Source organism: Thermobia domestica, chromosome 1 (genome assembly GCF_964235325.1).
Source record: "Thermobia domestica chromosome 1, izTheDome1.hap1.1, whole genome shotgun sequence".
In the NCBI taxonomy this organism is placed as follows: Eukaryota; Metazoa; Arthropoda; class Insecta; order Zygentoma; family Lepismatidae; genus Thermobia; species Thermobia domestica.
The window spans coordinates 9,652,362-9,677,959 of record NC_137454.1 but is presented as its reverse complement, the minus strand read 5'-3'; the positions used below and the strand labels follow the sequence as shown (position 1 = coordinate 9,677,959).

At 35.8% G+C, this 25,598-nt stretch overlaps 1 protein-coding gene across 1 annotated transcript in view; it reads left to right on the top strand.

Moving 5' to 3' along the window:
• Window positions 1–25,598, top strand: part of LOC145683192 (uncharacterized) — an 80,376-nt gene that overhangs the window by 15,961 nt on the left and 38,817 nt on the right. Inside the window, exons 2-4 of the mRNA XM_081754556.1 lie at window positions 10,724–10,907; window positions 18,477–18,667; window positions 25,305–25,514. Of these exons, the coding sequence (XP_081610682.1) occupies window positions 10,724–10,907; window positions 18,477–18,667; window positions 25,305–25,514 (585 nt within the window). The remainder of the gene's footprint in view (window positions 1–10,723; window positions 10,908–18,476; window positions 18,668–25,304; window positions 25,515–25,598) is intronic.

Genomic DNA, 25,598 nt, shown 5'->3' with positions numbered 1-25,598 from the left:
AACACGGATGACAAACTAAAATGATCTAGAGAAGGAAAAAAATGTCGATAACTCAAAAGTTAAAATAAAGTTAAATAGACTGTAAAATTGCCCTCAAATACTACATTCTTCATGTTAACTTTAATTCGTAAAACATGTGCTCCATCCATCTTGATGGTGAATTACAGAGCTAAATATGGCATTTAGGTCATGGAATTCTTATCTAACTATAGAATATACTATAAGAAAGCTATTTGGATAGAAAAATCATGAAAATGAAAAAAGCCAAAATTTCCAAAATTCTCGTTTTTTTTTTTTTTTTTTTTTTTTCAAAAAAGCCGGCTTTTTTGCATCTCTAATTTAATGTAAGGGATTTCTACTTGGATGGTCTTAGGTTCGAATCCGGACCATTCTTATTGACTTTTTCTTTTAGCCACGCTCATTTCCTTACGTCATATCATGCTGAATGTGTGCACAACGACGACAGTCGGACGGTAATAAAAATCCCATTTTTACTCTAATATATGTAAGTTACAAATTTATAACTTACAAATGGCTATGTTCACGTTGTGGCTTGTCAGAGTATTTAGTGAACGGTATTCCTTCCCTGGTGGTCCTAGGTTCGAATTTCGTCAATTCTTGTTACTTTTTTCTTTTAGTTACACTTAGTTTATGCATTCAGATCTTCAAACTTGTATCAAATATAGTATCAGCCAGTGAATTAATTGTAGCTGACATTATTTTCAAATATGACACGTTAATACATGCTTTTGATTAGCTTACAATATACAACTTTGAAAGCAATACTACATTCAACTTTGTAGCTACATTTAATTCACTAGCTGTTATTGTGTTTGCTTCAAGGTTGAAGATCTGGAATGCATAAACTAAGTGTAGCTAAAAGAAAGAAGTAACAAAAGTGGACGAGACTTGATCTCAGGAACATCAACGTAGAAATTCTGTTCACTAACTCTTCATCTAATAAGCCATGCCGTAAACATGACTATTTGTAAGATATAAATACTCATCCCAATGACACCATTATGAGAATGTGTAATAACTTTTTTGCTCTTTTTCTCTTCAAAAACGTAACATATTTAATACAATTTGATTCATTTTCCATTAGAACTTCGAAAAAGATGACTTGTGTTTGAGTATATTGTCTTCTTTATCAGACATTTCTACCCAATACAACTCAGTTCACACAACAGTGAAAAACTCTTACTGCCTTAGAAAATATTCCTAAAAAGAAAACTGCATCATGCACCCTGAACGTGGCGTAATTAACATGAGCGCGGTTGGAGAGGCTCGCGGCAGAAGGGGGCCCATTTAAGTTTCGTAATTCCTCTTTGTAGGTTTTTATATGATTTCACACTTTTTCCTAAATGTCTAAAATGGACACTACTTCAGTCTTAAAAGAAAGGAACTGTAGACTGTAAAATCTACTCGAAACATTTATCCCCTCTTTGCTGCAACAACTTTAATGGACAGTAATAAAGGAAAAGATTGCGTGAAATTTCAACCTAGAATTAATTAGCTAAAGTTTTATTCTTAGATTACTTTCATAGATAAGTGTTGCGACGAGAATAGCACCTAAGTGAGCATTTAGTGAACTAAACGCCATTAAAACCTATATTCATAGCACAATGCTGCAGATGACGTTGAGCTTTTTGGCAATTTTCAGCATGGAAAACGAAAAAAAGCTACCACGTTGGTATTGGAAAAGTAGTCAACGAATTCCTCTTCGAAAAAGATCACATGCACAGTTGCTTTTCAGATGGGCGGGCACTGCCTAGGCTTGTAAAATTTACCACTTCACTTGCTGTGAACAATTATTCCATAACTATATATGGGACAGATACTCTGAAAAGTTGCCAGGTTCTGACCCCTGCGTACAAACCCTGAATTTTCCATACAAATTCAAAGCCTTTAGCTCTAATAAGTAAATGAACTTACATCACTTCCCTTTTGGTATTGTTATTACATTTTTACAAGACTTTAGCTCTTTCAGTTCATGAAAATCGTTAGGCAATCAAGGATAATAATTTAATTGTTATAAAAATAAATATTTGGTCTAGGAATTAATACGCACACACATTGAAGCTGTAGTACAAACACAAAATACATAAATACCTTAAGAAAAATATTGTCCATCGCTAGCCACCACTTTCGCCCATCTGTCAGGCAATGTACGGATTCCGTGGCGAAAGAAGTCCTCATCCTTGGAAGCGATCCAGTCAGAGACCCATGTTTCGATATCTTCTGAAGAAGTAAACCGCTGTCCAATCAAATCGTTGTTCATGCAGTCGAACAAGTAGTAGTCCGAAGGAGCAACGTCTGGTGAATACGGCGGGTGGGGTAAAACTTCCCATCCGACATTTTCTAAATAGGTTTTGACCGGTTTTGCGACATGTGGGCGAGCGTTATCATGTTGAACAATAAGTTTATCTTGTCTGTTCTCCCATTCTGGTCGTGTTCTGGCCAGAGCTTGCTTCAAACGCATTAATTGTCGTCGATAACGTTCTCCATTCATAGTTTCACCCGGTTGCAGCAGCTCATAGTACACCACACCTTTCATATCCCACCATATGCACAGCATAACCTTTGCGCAGTGAATATCTCGTTTTGGTTGTGATGGACCTGGTTCACCTGGTTTCACCCAGGCCTTTTTTCGTTTAGGGTTCTCGTAATGGATCCACTTCTCATCACCCGTAATAATTCGATGCAGAAACCCCTTTCTGCTCTGTCGTTGAAGCAGCAATTCGCAAATGGTTTTTCGTCTTTCAACGTCTCTGTCTTTCAATTCATGTGGAACCCAATGTGACATCTTTTGAATCATTCCCATGGCTTTCAAGCGTTTGGAGACTGTTGTTTGATCAACGCCTAATGCTGCTGCAAGTTGTTCCTGCGTTTGACACGAATCCTGCTCGAGCAATGCTGTCAATTCTTCGTCTTGAAATTTTTTTGGCTGTCCAGCTCGCTCTTGGTCTGCCAAGCCGAAATCACCACTTCTAAACCGTGCAAACCACTTCTGACACATTCGCTCAGCTAGAGCATGGTCACCATACACTTCCACCAAAATACGATGACTTTCAGTCGCACTTTTCTGCATGTTAAAGTAATGCAGCAGGACACCCCGCAAAAACACTTTATCAGGCACAAATTGCGCCATGTTCACTTAACTACAAACTGGTGTTGTTGACGCTTTAATCCACTGCCCTATACTACGAACGATACGCGATGACAGGGATTTGCAACACATGTGTGGATACACGGAACTGTGGGACGCTCCGTTCGTTGCGCCATCTCTTGTCCACCCGCACGAATTAATTCCTAGACCAAAATATAATTCTACAAAATTTTTTTATTAATACTAGCTGAACCTGCGCTCTCTCCACAACGCATCATTCGCATATGAGCATAAATCTCCTTTTCATTTCTCACAACATCTATACATGTCCCTTTACAGGCACAAGTGAAAGATATCTTCATAAAGAAATAAAAATCGGCAAGGATTATCACAAAGGGGAGATTTTTCCGATTATTTTTTCTCAATATCTTTCACCATTTGCAAAATTTAAGCCTACTTCCGGTTGGAGTTTCTAAGTTATGTATGACCAGTGTTTTCTTTCTTGTATGCAGTATGTAATAAGCAAATACGTTACATACATAATTAATTATAATGTCAGTTATATATGGTGTTCATTGGGCAAAACACTCCAAAAATGGAGATTCATCTTAGACTGGAGTAATGGTTATCCTTCCTTTTCCTTTATTATCTGGCCAGAAAACAAACGCCTGAGACATATTCAACTCGTATATACAACAATGTGGTGTTGGAATGTATAATGCGTAGGATATAATGCTTTACTTTTTTTTTTTAATTTCAACACTTCCAGTGTACCCGTAAAATGTAATAAAGGAATAATGGCCATGTTTTTTAAATATTCAATTAGAACTGGACAATCTGTGCAAAATTTGCAATCGATCAGTGAAAACGTCATCTTTCTAGAGCCTGTAGTTTCCGAGATCTCATTGTCGAAAGGATTGGCCACAAACATATAAACGTCCACAAACATATAGTTTAAAAGAACTCCAAAGATGGCAGCACAATTCATTTGCATTCATTTTGGAGAAGGCTTAATAAAATACAAAGGCTTTGAACAATAGCTTTAAAAAACTTTATAAAACTATAACTTTATTTAAAAAATGTATTTAAATAATAATTTAAGAAGAGACTATGTAGATTGTATATTCCAAAAGCAAATTGTCCTAAAATGGATGGAATGTAATCAAGAAATGGAAAATCAATGAAAAATTAATAATTCCTGCACTTATCAGAAAAACCAAACGAGGGAGATGGCTAAAATTCAGCTTAAATTTAGAAGATACTATGTGGATTCTATATTCTGGAAAGAGCTTGTCCTAAAATAGATGGAACATAGTTAAAAAAAGGACGAAACTTGAATACAGGCTTTCCAATGCTCCTGTATTTCCTATTTTTCCTATATATTTACGTCTCTTCCTATAAACTCCTATATTTTAACGACATCTATATTTGTCTGGCATTGTTACTTCCACTTGTGAAAATAACAAGGAAATAAGGTGTGGGTGGTTGGAGGGCCTTTTGTCTCTACAGTAGGATGGTTGAATGGAGACTCTTCTGTGTTTCGTCCTTTCCTGCTTATTGTCTAAAGATAATTACATCAAACAATATACAGTTAGCGCAAAAAGTATTCATACACCTACAAAATGGAACAAAAAATAAACTAGTTTTGTCATAGTCATTAAAAAGTTCTATGAAGTAGTGATTCCGCATATCTCAAAAACTATAATAAGGAAATAGCTAATTGAAAGCTTATTGCAAAGACATAATACAGAACTTAAAAAAACGATGTATAACACGCAAGGTACATGTGGGTAGAACGTTGTCAAAACTCAAGTTGTTTGATTAAAATAAATAATAATGATAAAATATATGCATCTTCTTCGAATAACCCAGGGAGGTTACCCTGCGGAAGTTACCGTACGTGCTTGAAATATCTCACATCTGGATTTGGAATCTCAGACTCGATTTAGCACGTAACGTGACTTTTAACCTGATCGCATAAGACAGTCTGGTCCTTATGGCAAACCAGATAGGCTCTTAAAGCTGGGGATTCAGTATGAACGTGGATCGCAATGTTGGATTTATATGGAAAATGTGTTGTTATTATTTGTTGAAGCTTGGCATCCATTTCAGCATCGAAACTATATGACGCGTTCAGTGCACAAGATAGTTTATTTTATCTATTTATTTATTTTTTTATTTTACACATATTTCATCTTTCAAATCTGTCTATCTGAAGCTCATTTCACAGCTGAAGAGATTCATGTCTAGATATTATAAATAACTCCTATAATTTGAAAAATAGTGTTAACGTTTTCATGTACTTAAACATATCGTTCAAACTTTGTCTCTTTTCCTCACAACTTGGACTTAATTCCTTTGTCTTCTGAACGCCCCAAATGAGAGAAAACGAGAGTGCCAACGCACTGGCATGCGGAGTGTAACCAAACCAACGGAAATAAGCTCCCCTCAGTTAAACCTCTTTTAAACAATTGACAAACGTAGGACCGTACTAGTCGCCGAGATGAAGTGATCCTAACACGCTTACACATTGCATCCATTCCTGTTTAGTACTAGCACTCTGAAAATTGTGTTGTTCCACAGAGTATTCGGTGTACTCAGACTCAGAGAACGTGTAGGACTATCTCAAGATCTTAATCAGATTTTAGAAGATAATGCTGTGTTTAATGACCATATTTTCATCTTCGTGCAGTTGGAATGGTCAGCATGCTTTGAGGAATTTTTCTCTTTTAGATTTTTTCTTATAAATTCGATTCCCGGTGGGAAGACATCGAACGTACTACACTCATTCAAATCCCACTTTAAACTGTATATAACCTTCCTATTGACAAGGGACATAAATACAGTAAAAGTTAAATTTTTAGTTAGGCGTTTAAACATCCAAATGGTGAAACAAGCATCCAAATGGTAAAACGACAATTAGATGCTATGTTTTAGTAATTAATTTCCATCTTATTCAAGCGTAATGGACATGTGAAAAGAAGACAAGAATGGTTTTCGACAAGAAATTTTGGAAGCAGTGATTCGACTAACATACACATTTTCTCTGTTTTATTTTTACTTTTTTTCTTTAGTTATATCGTCGTTATATATTTCGTATTTTGTTATTTATTCGTTTATCCTTTTCGCGACCTCTTTTATTTTTTATTGTTTTTGGTTTATTCTCTTCATTTGTAGATCTTACATTTTGATTTAGTTTTCCTTACAAGTTTCGTTGTGAATTTTTAATGTACTACTTTTGTAGGCTATAATTCTTATCGTGTCGCGGAAATCAATCAATTAATCAAATAGAAGGATTTGCACTGAAACTAAAGTTGCAGATCAAATTTAGACTTGGGAGAGTTGGATTGCAGTTTAAAATTTATGCGAAAAATTCGTTGTTGTTAATTAATTGTTAGAATTTAGCGTCAGTTTTCAGCACCAGTGCTACATGAGACATGGTTCTACAGTTTAAGGTGGAATCCGAACCGCCGTAATACGGTCAACGCTCTCCTATTGGGAACTGAAAATTAATGGTAAAGTGTGGCAACTTTGCCCAGTAATTATGATCCGTTCCACCTGAAAGAAACGATAGTACAAGTTGCGAACCCAGACAATGTCCTCATGTTTTTATTTAGTAATTTTACTTTTCCTGTTATTCCTCTCCAGCTGAAATAATTCGATTTGATTGGAATACAGTGTAGAACTTACGTATGCATCCAAGCTTTTTTTTTGTTGGAAGAATCTAATTGGTAAAACGGCGATTCGACACTACATTTTAATGAATTCTTGTCATCTTTTTCTTGCGTAGAAGAAAGGTTTTTGGCAAGAAATTTTAATAGCAGCAACTCAGTGCAATGAGGGAACATGATAAAAATATGTAGTTGTAGAACCAGCCTAATTTCTAAATAAAGAACCACGCATGACAATTCGTGATGGAAACGTAGCGAAGTACAATTTTAAATTTTATTATCAATATACATCCTATTACCTCATTAAGTGAAGTCATAAATACAAGCTATTAAAATATCAATTGCAGATAAAATACGAAGACGATCAGGAATTCTTACAATCACTCTATTTTATTACAGGTGACTATTATTCCTGAAAACAGCTTTCACATCTTAAGCTTTCGACTTTCCTTTGGAACCTGGTCACGAAGATTAAAAATAGAAAAAGACAATTAAAACAGGAAAATAAGAAGAACGGACTTAGAAGGGTCGAACAGTCCCCAAACAACTCTTCTGGTTCTGATCTCCAATCCAATGGTTGAGCAGCGCATTGTAACATGGCGAACTAAATTTGTGTGTTGTTCTGTTTTGTAATGGAAGATTGGCAGCTCATATTGGTGGTTTTGTTTTTATTAAGGACAAGTTGTTTTCAGGAATTCGAGTTACCTTAAGTAAAATGAAATATCAATCAGCTGAATAGTAAGCTCGTTACTTTTTATGTTCACTACACTAGAGTATAAATTTATTTCCCTACACGTTCCGACTCTTCTATTGTAATACTTACTTAATGCAGTCCTCTTCTACCACTTGGGTGTCGAGATTCTCCAAGAAGCTCGCCACTTGCTCTGTCCTGCGCCAGATTTTTCACTTTTTTCTTCGGAATGTCGTGTCTGTTGGAAGTATTTTCTATGACACTTTTCCAAGTTTGTTTTGGCCGTCCCCGTGGTCTTTTCTTCGGTAACCTTCCTGATCTTGCCTTCCACCTTTGTTTCGGAAACTTTTTCATCCTGATATGCCGTAGCTTGTTCAATATGCAAATGCATTGGTTGAAATTTTAATGTTTACCTGATGGTTTGATTCCTACTACTATTCTTCTTTGTTTCTCCTGCAACTCTTCCTAAAAATTTCAATTCTACTGCTTGTAATTCTTGTTTCTGTCTCAGTGCTCATGGCTCACACCCATAAATAAATGTAGGGACTAATAGATAAACTGCTATTTTTGTTTCCTCGCTTATTTCTTTATTCCATAAGAATCTCCTGTTAACTCTTAATTAGTCGCACGCGGACTATTTTAACATTTTTCTTATTTTCAATCGGATGCTTTTGAACTTCCGTCTAGCTGGCTTTTAAAGATCCATGATTATACAACAATACACATTTCAGTCGTTGCCCAAGCCATTAGTGAGTATTTCTTTTTATTTATTTTTGAATGTTACACTTTGCGGAGCAAATTTAATTTCTTTTACAAAAATATATTTCCAGTTGAAATTCATTTGTAAGCAATTGAACTTGTAAGCAGTTTATGTGTATATTGTGCGCTCTGAAAATAAATACATAGACGAAACATTCTTTTTCTCTCCAAAATGGACGATCATGAACGTGCTGTGGAAAGAATTAGAAACATGTTATTAGAAATTTCGAGTAAAGACGGCAATTTACATGTTTCAAATATAGAAAATGGCGATGAAGAAGACGTGATTGAAGACTGCGACCATAGAATCAGCACATGAAGGTGACATGTTGCCGCAAGCAGATCATATGGAACCACCCTCAAATAGTATACTGCACGGGGAATGTACATGCTAGGGAAGGACAGTTTCACAAAATGATATACAGTCTATACCTATAGTGAATATATGATGGGCTCATACGGTGAATCCTTAGAATCCAATTGCTTGCTCCATTTGCTAGGAGTCAAAGGACATGCGAAAGAAGCAGAAACACCCGATTTGAAGTTTATTCTGTAGTACCGATACGCTGGAGAGAATCGTTGAATTTACAAATTAGTAGATTGAAACACATAGGGACGTTTATAGTGGAGAAAGGGATGCCTAAATTACTAATCTAGCAGAAGTAAATGCCTTATTACTGGGTCTTCTATACCTTGTAGGGGTTTTGAAATCATCTCATGAAAATCTAGATGATCTCTACGCCAAAGATGGGACTAGAATTGAATTCTTCCCAGCAACAATGTCTCTTAGAAAGCTGAGATTCCTCTTACAAGCTCTTTGTTTCGATAATAAAGTTGACAGATACAAGAGAAGGAAGTTCGACAAGTCTGCGCCACTTCGAGATATGTTTCAGGAATCCAACTTGTACTGCAGAAAGTGCTATTTCGTGGGGGAATATACCACGATTAATGAAATGCTTGAACCCTTCCGGGGATGATGCAGTTTCTGCGTCTATATGAAGTCAAAACCAGCTAAGTATGGAATAAAAATATTTGCTTTGTGCGATGCAAGAGTATTTTATGCTCTCAACATGGAAGTATATGTGTGCCATCAACCCGATGGACCATTTCAGACGGATAATAGACTCCATCAAATGTATTTAGACTAGTAGAATCTATAACTGGAGCAGAAAAAAATGTCACTACTTACAACTTGTTTAGTTCCATGACACTGGCTGCCGAACTACGAAGACGTGGACTATCCCTAGTTGCGACTGTGCGGAAGAATAAAAGAGAAATCACTGCAATATTTCTTGAAGACAAGCGACGTGAGGATTGTAGTAGTTTGTTTGGTTACGTTGAAAATATAACTCTTCTTTCGTATGTACGAAGTAAAAATTGAGTGGTTACTCTCATCTCCTCCATGCACTTTTCGGATGATATTGATGAATTTTCCAGAGAAGCCAAAAAGCAGAAATGTTAATTTTTAGAATATCACAAAAGAAGGTGTAGATACGCTTGACCAAATAAAAGCTACATGCTCTGTATCTAGAACTAGCTGTGTTCTTTGCTTTTATGAATATTACCACTATAAACAGCTACTTAATTTTCCATTCCAACACCGAGGGTAACGTGAAAAGAAGGTAAGAGTAAGTCTGCATCTGCCGAGAGAATTAAAATCAAATATTCGAAAGTATGCAGGAATACCAGATGATACACTTATTTTGGCTGATCCAGTTCCAAATTCGGAATGTTGTGCTTTCTGCACAAAGAAAGAGTATAGGAAGACGAAATAATCTTGTGTCGAGTGTTAAAAATTTGTGTACGGTGTACATAAAGAAACTGTCACATATTGCAAAGTATGTGCTCATCAAGATAGAACAGAAGTACATGAAGATATGTAGGTTTGTATGATGCGTAAGCCGATAAGTGAAAACATCCTGTATATGAACGTTTCAAATTAGGTAAAAAGTATATTCCTTGTCAGGTCTTATAGATTATACATTTATTCTTGTTATGTGGAAAAATATTTTCTTCATCATGTGAGTAATTATATGTAACGTATTATCATATTAGTTTATGTAATCAATGGTGTAAAATAAATTTAGACACCTATTAAAACAAATATTTCAACCAAAAATTAAATATAAATAAAAAGACTAAATATTACATGAGTTTTACTTCCTAATTATTTTGCGGAACGCGCGCGACTAATTGTGTAACTTTTTTCATGCGACTAGTTAAGGGTTAATGGCGCCATATAGTTTGGCTGTATTTGATATTCTGCGGTTCAGTTTTTCTTTTATCTATCCGTTTTTGTTAATGAGAACCCCAAAGTATTTGAATTTCTCGACTTGTTTTATCTCTTATCTCCATAAGTGTATTATGTATAGCTTATTTGTCCTGATGATACTTTCTTTTTTTCTTTTTTTTTTTTTTTTGTTCTATCGTAATTACACATTAATGTACAGGTAATAACAGAATAAATATACCGTAATATTTTGTTTGTTCCAGACGTGATTCTTGTGGCATCGTACTTGACGCATGGCTATAATGCATGGGGTGTCATCACGCTGTTGTTTGTTTTCTTCCCATCGGTGGTCGTCCATATCTTCAGCATCAGATGGCATATGATGGACGAAAATATCAACATGTTCCTCTGGATTATTCACGTCCTTTTGATGGGAATCATGCACAGGTAATTTAAAATCAATATACTCTACAATGTAAGATGATTCAGTTGTTACCAATCGATTTCTTGCTATTTTATTTATTTATTTCTGGTTACATATAGATCACAACAGGTATATTACCTAATGATGGTGACCTAGTCAGTTTGTGTATAGTTAGAGCATACACAATTACAGATACACAATTACATAATTACAGATACACATTTATAGATATGGCCATTTTAATTAATGAATCTTAAATAAGATTGCACAATATTTCTTAGAGAATGGTCATTTATGGTAAATATGTCAAGTTCAGGATGACTTCCAGCATAGGAGTTAAAAATATAACACATTCTCGTAATAGGTGACATGTATAGCGTATTTGTTCTAGCTGTAGGTAAATGAAAAGTAACATTTCTAGGGCGCGTGCCTTTACCTGGAACATGTAATTCTAACTGGGATAGTAAATGCTCAGAGTCTATATTATTTTGCAATAATTTCATTTAAAAAAATCAAAAGTTGGGTGGTACGTCTATCTTCGAGAGATGAGATATCATGCTTACGAAGGAGGTCGGTATATTTTTCGAATTTTGGATATAGTCCGGTTTCCTTATAAGTTAAGTACCTCACAAAACGAGATTGAATCGCTTCAAGACGTGCTTTGTTTTTCTAACTATTGGGATGGCATATAATTGAAGAGTATTCAAGTTTGGATCTAACGTAACTATTGAACAGGGTTTTAAGAACATTAGTGTTTGAAAAGTTAAAGCCAACTCTGATTACGAAGCCGAGGTTTCTGTATGCTTCACTAACAATGCGATTGATATGCTTGTTGAAGGAAAAGTTGGAGCTAATAGTGACCCCTAAATCAGTTACAGTGTCCACTCTTTGTACAGGAGTGTTGTTTATACTGTAATTAAATTTTAGATTATTAGTTTTCTTAGTGAATGTAATAACGTTACATTTTTTAATGTTAAGATTAACTTCGTTCGATATACACCAAGTATGTAGTGCGCTTAGATCTTCTTGTAGTGCGAGAGCATCGGAGGGCTGGGAAATTCTTCGATAGAGTTTTACATCATCAGCAAATAATAATTTAGTACAATTTGGTAGCACATTTGGGAGATCATTTATAAAAAATAAGAATAATAATGGACCAAGGTTTGAGCCCTGAGGGATCCCTGACGTTGCAATGAAACTTGCAGTTGTTATATTTTTATAAATTATATGTTGTCTGCGATGAAAGAGGTATGGCATTAGGAATTGTCTAGCTTTGAGAGTGAAGTTGAATGAAATAAGCTTGTTCAATAAAATATCATGATCTAGCGTATCAAAAGCTTTACTGAAATCCGTATATATTGCATCGACTTGATTTCTACTGTCCATTTGCTCCGCAATGAAGTGTATGAATTCAACGAGATTAGTTGTTGTAGATCTCTTCGGCAGAAAATAATGCTGATATGAGGATATTAAAGGATTAATATGGTTAAAAATTCTTTGATAAACGATAGATTCAAATATCTTAACTGGGGCAGATATTAAAGCAATGGGCCGATAATTTTGAACGTCATGGTTGTCGCAGTTGCTTTTTGGTATTGGTAAAATAATCAAAATTTTCCATTTAGATGGGAACAGGGATGACGATAGCGCTTTATTAAATATAGCTAGTAGTTGATATTTTAGGATTTCAGCGCATCCTTTTATTACATATGAAGGTACATCGTCCGGGCCAGGGGAGCTTCGAGGCTTGAGATTTTTAATTGCATTTTCTACTTCGGTAAGTTGTATGGGGTGAAAATTTAGGTTGTCAATTATTTCAGAAGTTTCAAGATTTGAAGTATTTTGTATGTCATAGGTAGGTGATAAGTTGCTGACGATTTTTGAAAGTGCTGTTTAAAAGTATTTGCAATTTCTAAGTTATCTTTTAAAATATTGTTTTTAAATCGAAGAGTGTTATGATCTGATTTTCTAGTTTTGTTTTTTACATACGACCAGAAAGCTTTTGGATTTTCTAGTATATTTTGTTCACAGTCTTGTACATAGTTTTTATAAGCTTCGTTGATTTCTCTATTAAGGCAAGCTCTAATACTACAAAATTTTTCGTGATAATATTCTGAAAAAACTCATCCACATTTCCATTTTTTATGGTGGTATTTCTTACTTTTCACAAGTTTAATTATATTTCTAGTGAACCATATGGGATAGTTACGAGAATATCTTTTTGATGGAACATAGTTATTAGTTGTTTTTTTGAGGTCATGTATATTTTGCTGTGATTCAAAGATAACTGAAAACACCAGCCTGAAGCATTTCTTAACTACAGTGTGCAGTGTTTACAGTGAAATGTTGAGCAAAAACTCATGAGAAAGTAGGTAAAATCATAGAGAAATTGTAGCAAGTTCGTGAAGTTTAGATAATACGGTCTGTCCTCTAAATTCATGACTTTGCCCCAAATATAACACCCGTGGTCGAACTGCTTAAGTTAGAAACTTGAAATTTTGACAGTACAGAGGATTTGTGACGTAACGTATCACTAAGAAAAGATTTCTAGAAATTCAACGGGGAAGGGGGAAATGAGAGTGGGAATTATTACTTTAAAATGTCCATGTCTGGGAATTTCTGAAGGTTAGAGACATTAAGTTTGGTGTATGGGCTTTCTATTAAAAATAATTAGACATGTCTTTGAGCGTTTTTTGATATTTTCTCTAGAAGGGAAAAAAATGGTGGGGTTACATTTGTTGTAACAGGATGACCATATCTCGAAATCCTTTAAGCTTAAAAACATGAAATTTGGTATTTAGACTTCCCCTATAAGAAAGAAAAAAGAGAGGGGGGAGGCGGGAGGGTTGCAACGGCTAAAATAAGATGGACACATCTGGAACCTTAAGGTTAGAGACGTGAAAATTGTTATTTAGGCTTTTAATTTGAAATAATTAAAGACGTGTTTAAACGACTTTTTTAAATATTTCACTTAGAAAGGAAGAAAAAAGCAGGAAGGAAAAGAGTGGGGGTTGCAATCGTTACAATAATATGAATATATATATATATATATATATATCGAAATCCCTTACGATTAGTGATGTGTTAGGGATATGAGAGCTGCAGGGCCGTAGGCAGAGCATATGGGGAAAGTTGGTTTGGAGGCGAAGTCCCCAGCTAGATTAAGTCTATTATATTATACTATATTATAATATTAAAGTACTAGTCGGAGAATTCACCACAAAGAGGCAGTTTGCATCTCGACATTTTACAGCATATGGGTATGGAATAGAAGAACCTTAATGGGCTGTCAGCTTACTTTCCGGAAATTAGGAAACCAGTGAAAATACTCAACTCTCATAGTACTCTTTCTTCTGTCCTGTTGTTTCGAACTGTAGGGTAAGGAGTTCATAAATGACACATGTGCTTGTTATTTCATAGCATTGGACCAAAAAATTCTTTTGCTACGTCGTCTTCTTTTTCATTGAAAGAATGGTAGGTAGTTAGTATTCGTTTTTATATATATTGTAAAGAATGGAACTTGATCCGGGCATTATTTGACTACAATATGAATTAAGTTGCTGTGTTTCTGTTTATAAAAATATAGGTTCACTTCGAGAGCTGCGCAATTCTCCGTTTCTTAACGGTGTTACAAATTCAGCACTTAATATAAAGTTCCAAGTTGACACATTGGAAACGAGTGCTGGGTCGGACACTGCGCTCCTCGTCTCTGACGGGTTTGGGTACAAAATCTCGCGGCCAGAACCTCGCGGCGACAACCTCGCGGACCAAAACCTCGCCTCCTAAAACCTCGCGACCCAAAACCTCGCCGCCCAAAACCTCGCGGGCCAAAATCTCGCCGGGCCAAAACCCCGCCTGGCCAAAACCTCGCCGCCCAAAACCTCGCGGGCCAAAACCTCCCCTGGCCAAAACCTCGCGGGCCAAAACCTCGCGCCCCAAAATATCGCCATACCCAAAATCTCGCCTGACCAAAATGTAAATGTTCCAACAGATGATAAGGATGACGGTATAAAAGACGCTGTTTCAGAAAAAGTATCACGGGTATTTGACCAAGTCTCGCGATACCATATGAAAATTCTATTTCTGTATTAGAGGATTTCAATGTGAAGATAGGGCGTCAGGATGTTTTTAAACTGGTTATAGGGAAAGAAAGTCTGCATAAGGAAAGCAATGACAACTAACGGGGTTAGTTTCGTGAACTTTGGAGCATCCAAAAACTTAAAATTTCAACAAAAATCTAATAATATTTATGAAAGTATGAAATAATATATGAGTTTTTACGACGTCCCTTGATTATGTCCTGTAGGTTAAAGGAGACGTAGATGACCAGGATGAAGGAAATGATCGAATAAAGAAAGTGGGAGGAAACGAGAATAACCCGAGAAAGCCCAAGCACACGATGTTTTTGTATCTTCTTCTTCTTCTTCTTCTTCTTCTTATTATTATTATTATTATTATTATTATTATTATTATTATTATTATTATTATTATTATTATTATTATTATTATTATTTGTAATGTGGAATTGCATATTAAGAAACTCATTGGATAAATTTTAAAGAAAAGTTTCATTCGCGGCGAGGTTTTGGCAACGCGAGGTTTTGGCCTGGCGAGATTTTGTCCCACGAGGTTTTGGGCGGCGAGATTTCGGGCGGCGATGTTTCGGCCGCGAGATTTTGTCCGTATCCCCTCTGACGTTTTCTCTACGAGCCGCAAACTTTTGACACCATTCTGCGATATGTTGATGAAACATTACAGTCTCTCCGTAAACTTCTACCTGCTGTCGGTGAATTTCAGCAGCGATTACATGTTTCGCCCACAGAAATCGAAGAACTGAGCGGATTTCTTCGCGAAACCAGTTTTCCAAACGAGTCGCCATTTATGTTTAACTACAACTAGCGCCACAGGTGGCGGATAGCTGAAACTCTGCACAGTTGTCAACTCCATGTATTACAATTGAGGAGTTTGATGCAATAAGGGCGTAAGTCTGAAACATGCAGTTGGAGAAAAACGATGTTAAAAATTTAAGTAGTGTTTCTATCTTTTCTTTTTTTTCTTTTCCTTTTTAAATACATAAAACAATGTAATATGCAGCATTTTATTCCGATATTGAATTGAAATGTTACCAGGAGGCTAAAGAAGCATGGCAAACGCCACAAATGCGTTTGATGGAAAAAAAGGACGTAAATGATGCTATATTTAACAAGTGAAAAGAATAGCGTTGCTTGGTCGTAAGGATGGTGGAGTCCGATTAATACACGTAATAATAATGTGTCGCGGGACGCGAAAGTTTATCTACTTAGTCATGGAAATAAATATCAAAATTTCAGTTTTTTTCTTTCTTTTTTAAAATTAATGAACAAATATAATGCTACTTCTTTATAAGTTAGTTAAGTACTTTACTATATTATATAAACATTACAACAGTGTATTTATCGAAGTTTGGTGAATAATCAACTTTCAATTCAGATTTAAGATTATAACAACATATAGCAGTGTCAGTTAGAAGTGAGAAATGACATGGTAGCGAAAAAAAAAGTTAAGAAAAGTGCGTAAATTTTTCACAAGAATAAACTTTGAAAAGAAGAGGATTCTAGTGCAAGGGAATTTTTTATTAACAAATAGTACAAAAGTAAGTTCTGAGAAATGATTTGGGTTGCTGGTGAGTTTTCCGATCTGCTGAGAAAGGTGTCAGGGAATACTGAAACAGTAGAGTTAATAGTACATTACCGGTAAAGTTTTTTTTTTTTTTTTTTTCATGAATTTTATTTGGGTCTAGAATTTGTAACTGAAGTACGATTTTCACGTGATTTGCGGCAAATGATCAAGGAAGGATGGGAGATTTATGGGACTATGTTTACTGGTGTAAATTAATATCGGAAACACCTCAAGAAAATAAGTAAATATTCACCACTGTACCTTACAATTGGAGTGAGGTGCGGTGCGGAGGTTTGAGTTTTCTACGTTAGTTGGCAACCTTGCCAAGGTCAACAAGAAACATGAAACTGGGCCCTTTTATTGGGAATTGTGCTGTACAGTTGTATGCTATTGTGTGATTGAGAGGAACGCAATCTGTTGTTTCTACGGAAACGGCATTTTGAAACAGATTTGCCTCACGTCCTGCCTCAGATAGGAACACAATATTGTCTCAGTGAATAAATTGGAAGAAACGTCATTGCTTCTGAGTGAGACAAGGAAGCATGGGATCCTGCAGGCGGGTGCTGTGGAAGATGTCAGTTATCGACTCTTTAGGTAGCTCAAGAAATCTCTTCCTCATTTGTCGCAAGAAACTGACTATATGTATTCAACATGTTATTTATGAGTGTTTATGGGTGTTAACACTAATACTAATTGTAAGGTGCACTGGCGAATATTTGCAGTTTTTCTTGAGGTGTGGCCGATATACTCGAAATGAATTTAAATCAATAAATGTAGTCTAATAAATCTCCCATCCTTCCTTGATCATTTACCACAAATCACATGAAAATCGGATTCAGTTCGAAATTCTAGACCCAAATGAAATGCATGAGTTCTAAAAACATCACTCAGTATTAGACGCAGTAAATAAAAGAATGTATGTACTCAAAAGGGAATTCTAATAGCAGGCCTATGTCGACAGGTTTCAGAGACTGTGGATTGAGTGTTCCAGTGGTAGGTTATATATCCTTCCTTGATTCTCTGATCAAACCGAAAGAGGAAAACTACTGTTTCTGGTTTCGTAGAGCGAGAGCGATAATAAAAAGAAACGTTTTGCAACGTGTCTGTTCTACGAGTAGCTCCGTTCTATTTCGAAAGTTTTCAGTCGCAAGGTTTTATGGAAAAAGAATTTCCTCTTCGTGTATCAATGCAATGTTGGTGCTGTCCATGGTCAATAGGAAATTTTGGTTCTCCCGTGTAGTGGTATAATAGCTGCGGCTAGAATTTTAATCAGCCAACAAGAGTGAGTAAAGAATATTAGCAGGATTGAAGAGAAACAGAGAAGTCTCTTTGATTTTATTTACTATAATAATTATAATATGTCGATCAGTACACAAACCACTACTTAAGAGAAATTTGTAATCAACGGATATTCAGTGAGTGTATGATATGATAGGTTGCTGAATATCTTACACATAATAAAGTCCTATAACTGTTCTATCACGCCTTGTTCCCATTATTGTCAAACTAAACACAATACACTGCGCAAGGCTATGTTTTCGTCAGATTTCTACACCTTTTCTTTCCACTTCCGGTTTCAAGAGAAGCAGCGGAAGTCTGATGAAGACACAGTTAGTGTCTTGAAACTGTTACGTGTTTGTGAGTTTTATATCTTGATCTGTTGTTGTATTTGGTTTGAAAATAAGATCGTCTAAGATGGGCGGGACATATTGCACGCATGAGGGAAGGGACCTATGGAGATCTTAAGAAGGTGCGAGTACAACATATAAAGCAGTACTGTAGGGTAGTGCTAGTGGATCGAGTCCAATGGAGAAGTTTTGTTTCTGCGATTGTGAACCTTTGGGTTAGTTAGTCTCAAAGTTTATAATCATGCACAAAAAGAACACTTATTTAACATTACAGGATCTGATTAAATATTTTTGTTATTGCTGTAGATACGTTGTGATGTTGAAGACTGGACTTGAAGCAAGGACCTCCAAAGATCCTGTAGATTTTCAGCGACTGTATCATCAGCAGAATGATATTTGCCTCTTAAGACTGTTTGAAAGCTTCCTGGAGTCTGCTCCACAACTTGTTCTGCAGCTTTACATTATGATTTCGTTAGAAGACTGGCATCCGTGGACAGGTAACAGCTTTCTTTATCACTGTTTCATTGTCATTATTAGGTAAAGTCAGTGTGATTTGGACCACACATTGACCATTCGTATCAATATATTGTAATGTCCCACGTGGTGTAGTGTATTAACAATTCTACACGCCAGTGTTTACGAACACCACCAAGTGGTTTGGCAAGAGGATTTTATAACTTTAGGCGAAATTTATATGTATTTCGTGGCGCAAGCTAGTTCCGATTTTTTTTTTTTTTTTTTTTTTAATATGCGCCTGCCAAATATCGGTAACTTTTGTGAAAAAAAATGTCATGTTGATAAACGTTGCCATAGTTTTTCCGTAATACTTAAGAAACATTGTTTTTTTGGATTGAAATAGGTTAACGATTGGAGATTAATTCAAAATTCAACGCCAATACTTTATATATTTTTTTGCTTCTTACATATCTATATATGTTCTATGGTTTAATATGTGGATTTTTTTTTTTTTAGTTGTTTCTATAAATTTTTGTTTTGCTCTATAACTATTCTCTGAACTTCTAGTTGTGATTGTTTTGTTTTTGACAAAAACTGTCAGATTGATTGTGTGATGAAAACAAACTATAGTAATCACCCAGTAAAGACATGTAAGAGATTTCGAACCCAATAATAATAATAATAATAATAATAATAATAATAATAATAATAATAATAATAATAATAATAATAATAATAATAATAATAATAATAAAGATTTTCTTGAAGTACGTAATAAAATTTTATTCGGTGCATTTTATGGCGTTTTCGTTTTCACAACATAACGTTTTATAAGTTATCGTAAGCGGTAATATGTATTACACCGAATCCACCTTAAACCTAACTTTTCTCACACCGACTTTTCTGTACAACGAATTTTCCTACAGCGAATCTTCCTAGTCCCGGCAAGAATAGACGTTGTTGATTTTATGATATAGAAAGGGAGCCAATCTTACCGTTATCGTATTTATGTAGATGTATATGTTTCCAAAGTATAAATAATTTATTTTGCGCCGAAGATAGTGCGACGTAGTCGTATGTATGCAATCAAAGATAAGTAACGTCAGCATCTAGATAACTCATCGATGTCGACTATACTAGCTGTTCCGTGTATGTGGTAATTGACAATGCTAGAACGTTCATACGACTTCGCAATAGATGTCATCTTTGTATGCTGGAATACTCTACCTTAAAGCTGGGGGGCACGGTAGCTCAGTGGTGAATCGCTTGTCTCTGGTGCGTAGGGTCCCTGGTTCGATCCCCGTCTAAGTAAGTTTGTGGTTGACAACATCGTGTCTATGGGTGCTCCCTTTTCCTCCTACTTTCTCATTCTATTAATTCTTCCATCATCATTCACTTGCTTTAATCATCGTCTTCTTTAACCCAAAGAACATAATCGTGGGACATATTATGTTTCATTTCTACCTTAGAGGTGACTTACTGCTTTCAACAAACATATTTTCTCTTCCTTCAGATAGTCTACCTACCTTTCTTCTAATAAGCTTTAGATGGTATTGATATATTTGTTGTCATCTCGTCTTAGTAGTGGAGTGTCGTCATTACATATCCCGAGTTTGCGCCAGGAGAAACAAGTCCAAGTTCTCAAGTGTGTGTCAGCAATGTGCTAGGGTTCACACAGGACTTGGATTACCGATACCGACCTAACATCTACAGTATGCCATCTTCTGGTAATAGTTAGACCTCGTGATACGTTGAGAATAAGAGTATTCCATGCCCTAGGTGTGAGAGTCACATTTGGATATTCAGTATTGACAGTCTGTTTTAGTTGACTACTACTATACACATCTACATTAAGCGTTTGAACATCAAGTAGTAATTTGTAGTGGATGATACTGGCGATTGCCCACCAGTAACACAACATAACTTATCTGGGTGCAATGGGAGCTGGTATGATCATTGATGTGACCGCTTAGGGTTTGCAACATTTATTTCATATCGCATATTAAAACTGTGCAGAAAAGGGTCTGTATTATGATGGGATAAGAACGTGCCCAAATATTGAAGTTCGTTGTGTGATGTATGTTGATGGGGTACCCATTTGAACAACTTCCAAGCCTTACCAGAGAACTCCTCCGTGGCTAAGCGGTTCGCGTACGCGCCTTTGGCGTGGGAGACCAGGGTTCGATTCCCGGCGGGAGCTCATGTGGTTCGGATTCCACGTTAATCAGTAGGTCCACGGCTCATATAGTCTCGCTGCTGAACGGGACGTTAAACTCAAGTCAAGTCAAGTTAAGCCTTACCAGATTCCTGGCTAGTATGTCTGAAATTCGTTTTAGTTGCTGTCTCCAGTTCATTATCGGTCATGGTTAATAGTTACCTTTCGATTCTTGGTCAAGTAAGTTTGTTGTGATGGACAACATTGTGTCCATGGTTTTTTTCTGGGTACTCCTGTTTCCTCCCAGATTCTCATTCCACCAGTTCTTTCATCATCATTCACTTGCTTTAGTGATCGTCTCCCTTAGCCTAAAGGACATAATTGTGGGACGTTAAACTGAAAGATTTCATTACATTTCATCGTGTATATGGTTTGTCTTCCAAGAATCCTGACTAGCTCTGGGCCGCTATTATTACCGATTTTGTACTGTTGTACTCATAAAGGAGGCATGCTTAAATGATAGGTTTTTCTATATTTCAGTCACGCAGCTAATTGTAGTCAACAGGCTTACCAGGTATACCTGTTTCATGTTACATCCATACGCTCTGTGCAACCTCTTAAGTGTAGTTATTGAAGGCGCAGATTGACAAACTGAGAAACTCAGAACTCTTTGGTTAGGTGATAAATGGACTATATTTACAATAACTTTGAAACCAGATAGAAGAAATATATGTACACGGTTCGCTGTAAATGTGGGTGCAATAGTCAAAAAGTAAAAATATATGAATGAGCTACAGATGAATCCACTTTTCCAGCTTACGATGCCAATGCGTTAACCACTATACCACCTAGTTATTCGCAGAGCAGCCATTTTTCAGTTACTTAAATAGTTTTGACCATTCTCGGTCGTCATTGTGAAAGGCAAAAGGTCAAGGAAATTAGATCAAAGTGGGTGAGATAGGAAGTTGTAAGGAATTAATAAGATGATCATGAATATAGCTCAAACAAAGAAATCCTGAAGCGAGCATGAAGAACGAATTACTTACCACTAAATAGTGAAAATATTATCACACTACACTGAAAAGATATAGTTTAAGCACATTAATACGGAAGAAATTTTGACTGGTTACGATAAGAAGGACTGATTATGATAAGAAAAAGGTTGACAAAACAAAAATGTCTAGAATTAAAGAAGTTTGAGCAGCGCCGAAATGTGTTGATACATCAAGTTTTGAAAGAAAGGAAAGTAAGTTACGTTTGTTGGTTGCAGCTAATCGAAGTGATGGGCCAAATTGTAATATATGTTTACTTCTTTACTTGTATTAATGTATTAATAATACCGAAATATAAAATATATTATTGGTTTGTAATTATTTGGTACTAATATTTTAATATATTCCAATTACATTAAATTTGACTCCTAATATGTATAAAAAAAAAAAAAAAAAAAAAAAAAAAAAAACGAGCCTTTAATGTCACGTTCAGAAAAGCTCTCCATTGACTTCTATTATTAGCCAATTCCTCTTTCTGCAAGATCCAAAACCCTCCCATCTACGCCTGAGTCTTCCTAATGGTCGTTTTTTAATTGGACTTCTTAAAACTTCGAAAGCGTTCCTACTTTCTTCCATTCTGGCTACATGACCTGCCCACGTAAGCCTCCTAGACTTGATGACCTTAACAATATTTATGCAGTTCTTCATTATGAAGTTTCCGTTCATCTTGGGTCCGAATATTCATCTCAAGATATTGTTCTTGAGACACTTTCAGTCTACGTTCTTCCCTCAGAGTAAGCAACCACATTTCGCAACCATACAGGACAACAAGTATGATTAGATTGGTATATCATGTTCAGAACGTTGAAGAATCTTAAAGTGGATTACAGAGACAAAAGAACAATATACCAACTTTACAGGAACCAGACAGCTGTTATAAGAAGAGACCAGAAGGAAGGAAGAATAAGTAAAGGAGTAACGCAAGGATGTGGACTTTCACCTCTCCTGTTCAACGTCTATATAGAAGAGGCTATGAAAGAATTCTTGGATAAAAATGAGAAAGGCGTAAAAGTAAATGGCCAGGTTTTCAGCACAATAAGGTTTGCTGATGACATAGACTGATAGCGGAGAACGAAAAGAACTTGCATTAAGCACTTTCAAACTTGAACGACCAACTGGAAATACCATGCAAAATGAAGATAAATAAGAGGAAAACCAAAGTGATAAAGTGCACAAGAGCAGGCCAGAAATTGGCAAATGTATGGCTAGATGAAGAAAAAATCGATGATGTTAAGACGTTCCTCTATTTAAGAAGTCTAATATCCTCGGATGGAAGAAGTGAAAATTACGTAAGTTCAAGAATAGCGCAGGCTAAACAAGCATTCAATAGGAAAAGAAGACAGCTAACTTCAAGAAATGTGTCGTTGGACGTTCGTTAACGATTTATTAAGATCCTGGTATGGATCATGGCGCTTTCCGGTTCAGAGACGTAGACATTGAAAAAAGCTGAAATTTCCAAGCTGGAAGCATTTGAAATGTGGTGTTAGCGCAGAATGCTGGGCATATCATGGACCGAAAGGAAAAAGAATGAAGACGTACTAAGGGAAGCTAATGAAGAACGACGGATCATGAAGATAATAAGGAAAAGAGGAAACATCACAATTGGCCATGATTGATAGAGGGAAAGGGAGAAGGAAAACCAGGAAGAGGAAGACCAAGGATAGAATATCTAAATGCAGTTACGAAGAAGAGACCTTATCAAACTATAAAACATTTTTCCCAAAGGAGAGAGAGGTTTTAAAATTTCCATTTCCAAAATTTCCCACCAACGTATGGTTGAGATGAACAACAAGAAGAAGAAGTTTCAAATTTATCGACAGAATTCGCGACGACAAAGATTTTTGAACTGAATAATAACAGGAATTCCTTACTTTTAGTCGACATTTAATTCCTTCGTGAATATGATTTTCGTCTGTTAATATTGATCCTAGGTATTTGAAAGTATCCACTTTGTCGAAAGTATTATTTGATATTTTAACGCATCCGTAATTTACTGTATTACGATCCCGACGAATTTCCATTAATTTAGTTTTCTCAACATTTACTTCTAAACTCATGTCCCTCCAAGCGTTTATAAGTATTTAAGTAAGAAAGTAAGTTTATATATATATATTTTTTTTTCTAAATGTAACTATAAATGATAGTGTTTGCTGTGTTGCGAGTCAGAGAAAATTTACTTACATAAGCATGGAAATTCAGGGAAGTCATTAATAGAATTTCAGTGTGACCTTATTCTCGGAATAGCAACCAGATGAATGACATGCTGTTCAACGTTTCGAGAACTGACGATATTATTCTCAACACCAGGGTTTGATGCGGTAGCTCATGCAATTTACCTGGGTATTATGCCGAGGACAGTTGGATGGTCACGTGCCAAAACGAAGTAACTACATGTTTGACGAAATTGAAATAGAATGACATTTGAAGGGTACATTTGGATAAGGGCATAACTAGCAATTCTTCAATTTTTCAGGAGAGCAGAAAAACAAACACCCTTATCCAATTAACCAACGTATTCACACAATATTTTTGGAGACAGGCGTTCGCTACGGAGCAGAGATATTACCTTAACACCACCTAGACACATGTAGACATGCTCAAACTTGCAGAAAATATGTATATCTCATTTTACCGAAAATAGGTCGATACCCCCTTATCCAAATAACCCCTTCATATGTGTTGTTAACTAAAAGTTTTATCATACCAGAATGAACCAACTCTCTTCTTTAGTTTTGACGAGTGCATTCTGGCATGATAAAATTTTCAGGTCTCAACGCAGATGTCACATTATCTCAATTTCGTCAAAATTGTAGTTAGTCCATTTTAGCATGTACCACCCTCCCCCAATTATAGCCTGTAAATTTATGTCAATTGTCTGGCACATACTGTACTGGTTCTGGATTTTAAGATAAATACAATACATTTTTGTAGTGTAGAAAATAATTTTTCTCAATAATTTCAGCGAAAAGTAGCTGTCAATTTCAAGCTACCTTTTGATCTAAAAGAAATATACTGGAAAAGGAGCTGATGGACATTGTAAGACTTGTGTTTTAGTTTTACACAGAAAATTTTCTCTCGTTATTATGACTATTTGTACTAGATTCTTATCTCATTGAACCCACTTTCCTGTATTTTTATCATGAAAACGGAAGCCTAATTTGACTATTGAAGTTGTTGGGAAAAATTATTTTTCATACTATGAAGATGTAAATGATATTTTATCTTAAGACATAGTGTTTGTTCGTTTCTTATTTATCAAATTTAGTTTTTAAAATTTCAGAATTTTGCGTTCTTCTTTCATACTTACCTTTCTCTGTTAATGTGTCCAACATAGTGAAAATTGAAATTTCTGGAAGAAATGCAAAAATGTTTTTCCAGTAGTTAACGTTTATACAAGTAATAAGTGTTTAGTTAACGATTATACAAGTAATAGGTGTTGTATTTAAATGAAATCATCTGTTCTTTTCATAGGAATTTCGGCGGCTGCATCAATGGTATCGTTAGTGTGGGCCCTTGCTGGATATACGAGAGCAGCACGGAAATACTGCCCAGACAAGAAGCGGATGACTTGGCGTGGTCTTTGCCTGCAGGGAATTTGGAGATTAGGAATGCTTAGTGCTCGGATCACAGCACTTGTCATATGTGCCTTGAAATTCAAATCGTTAATATTCGTTTTCATGGGTAATACACCTTAGTATTCTTATGTATGTACTTTCCTTGATAAGATTTCGTTTTCTTTTCTTTACAAAAGCAAGTTACTCAGGT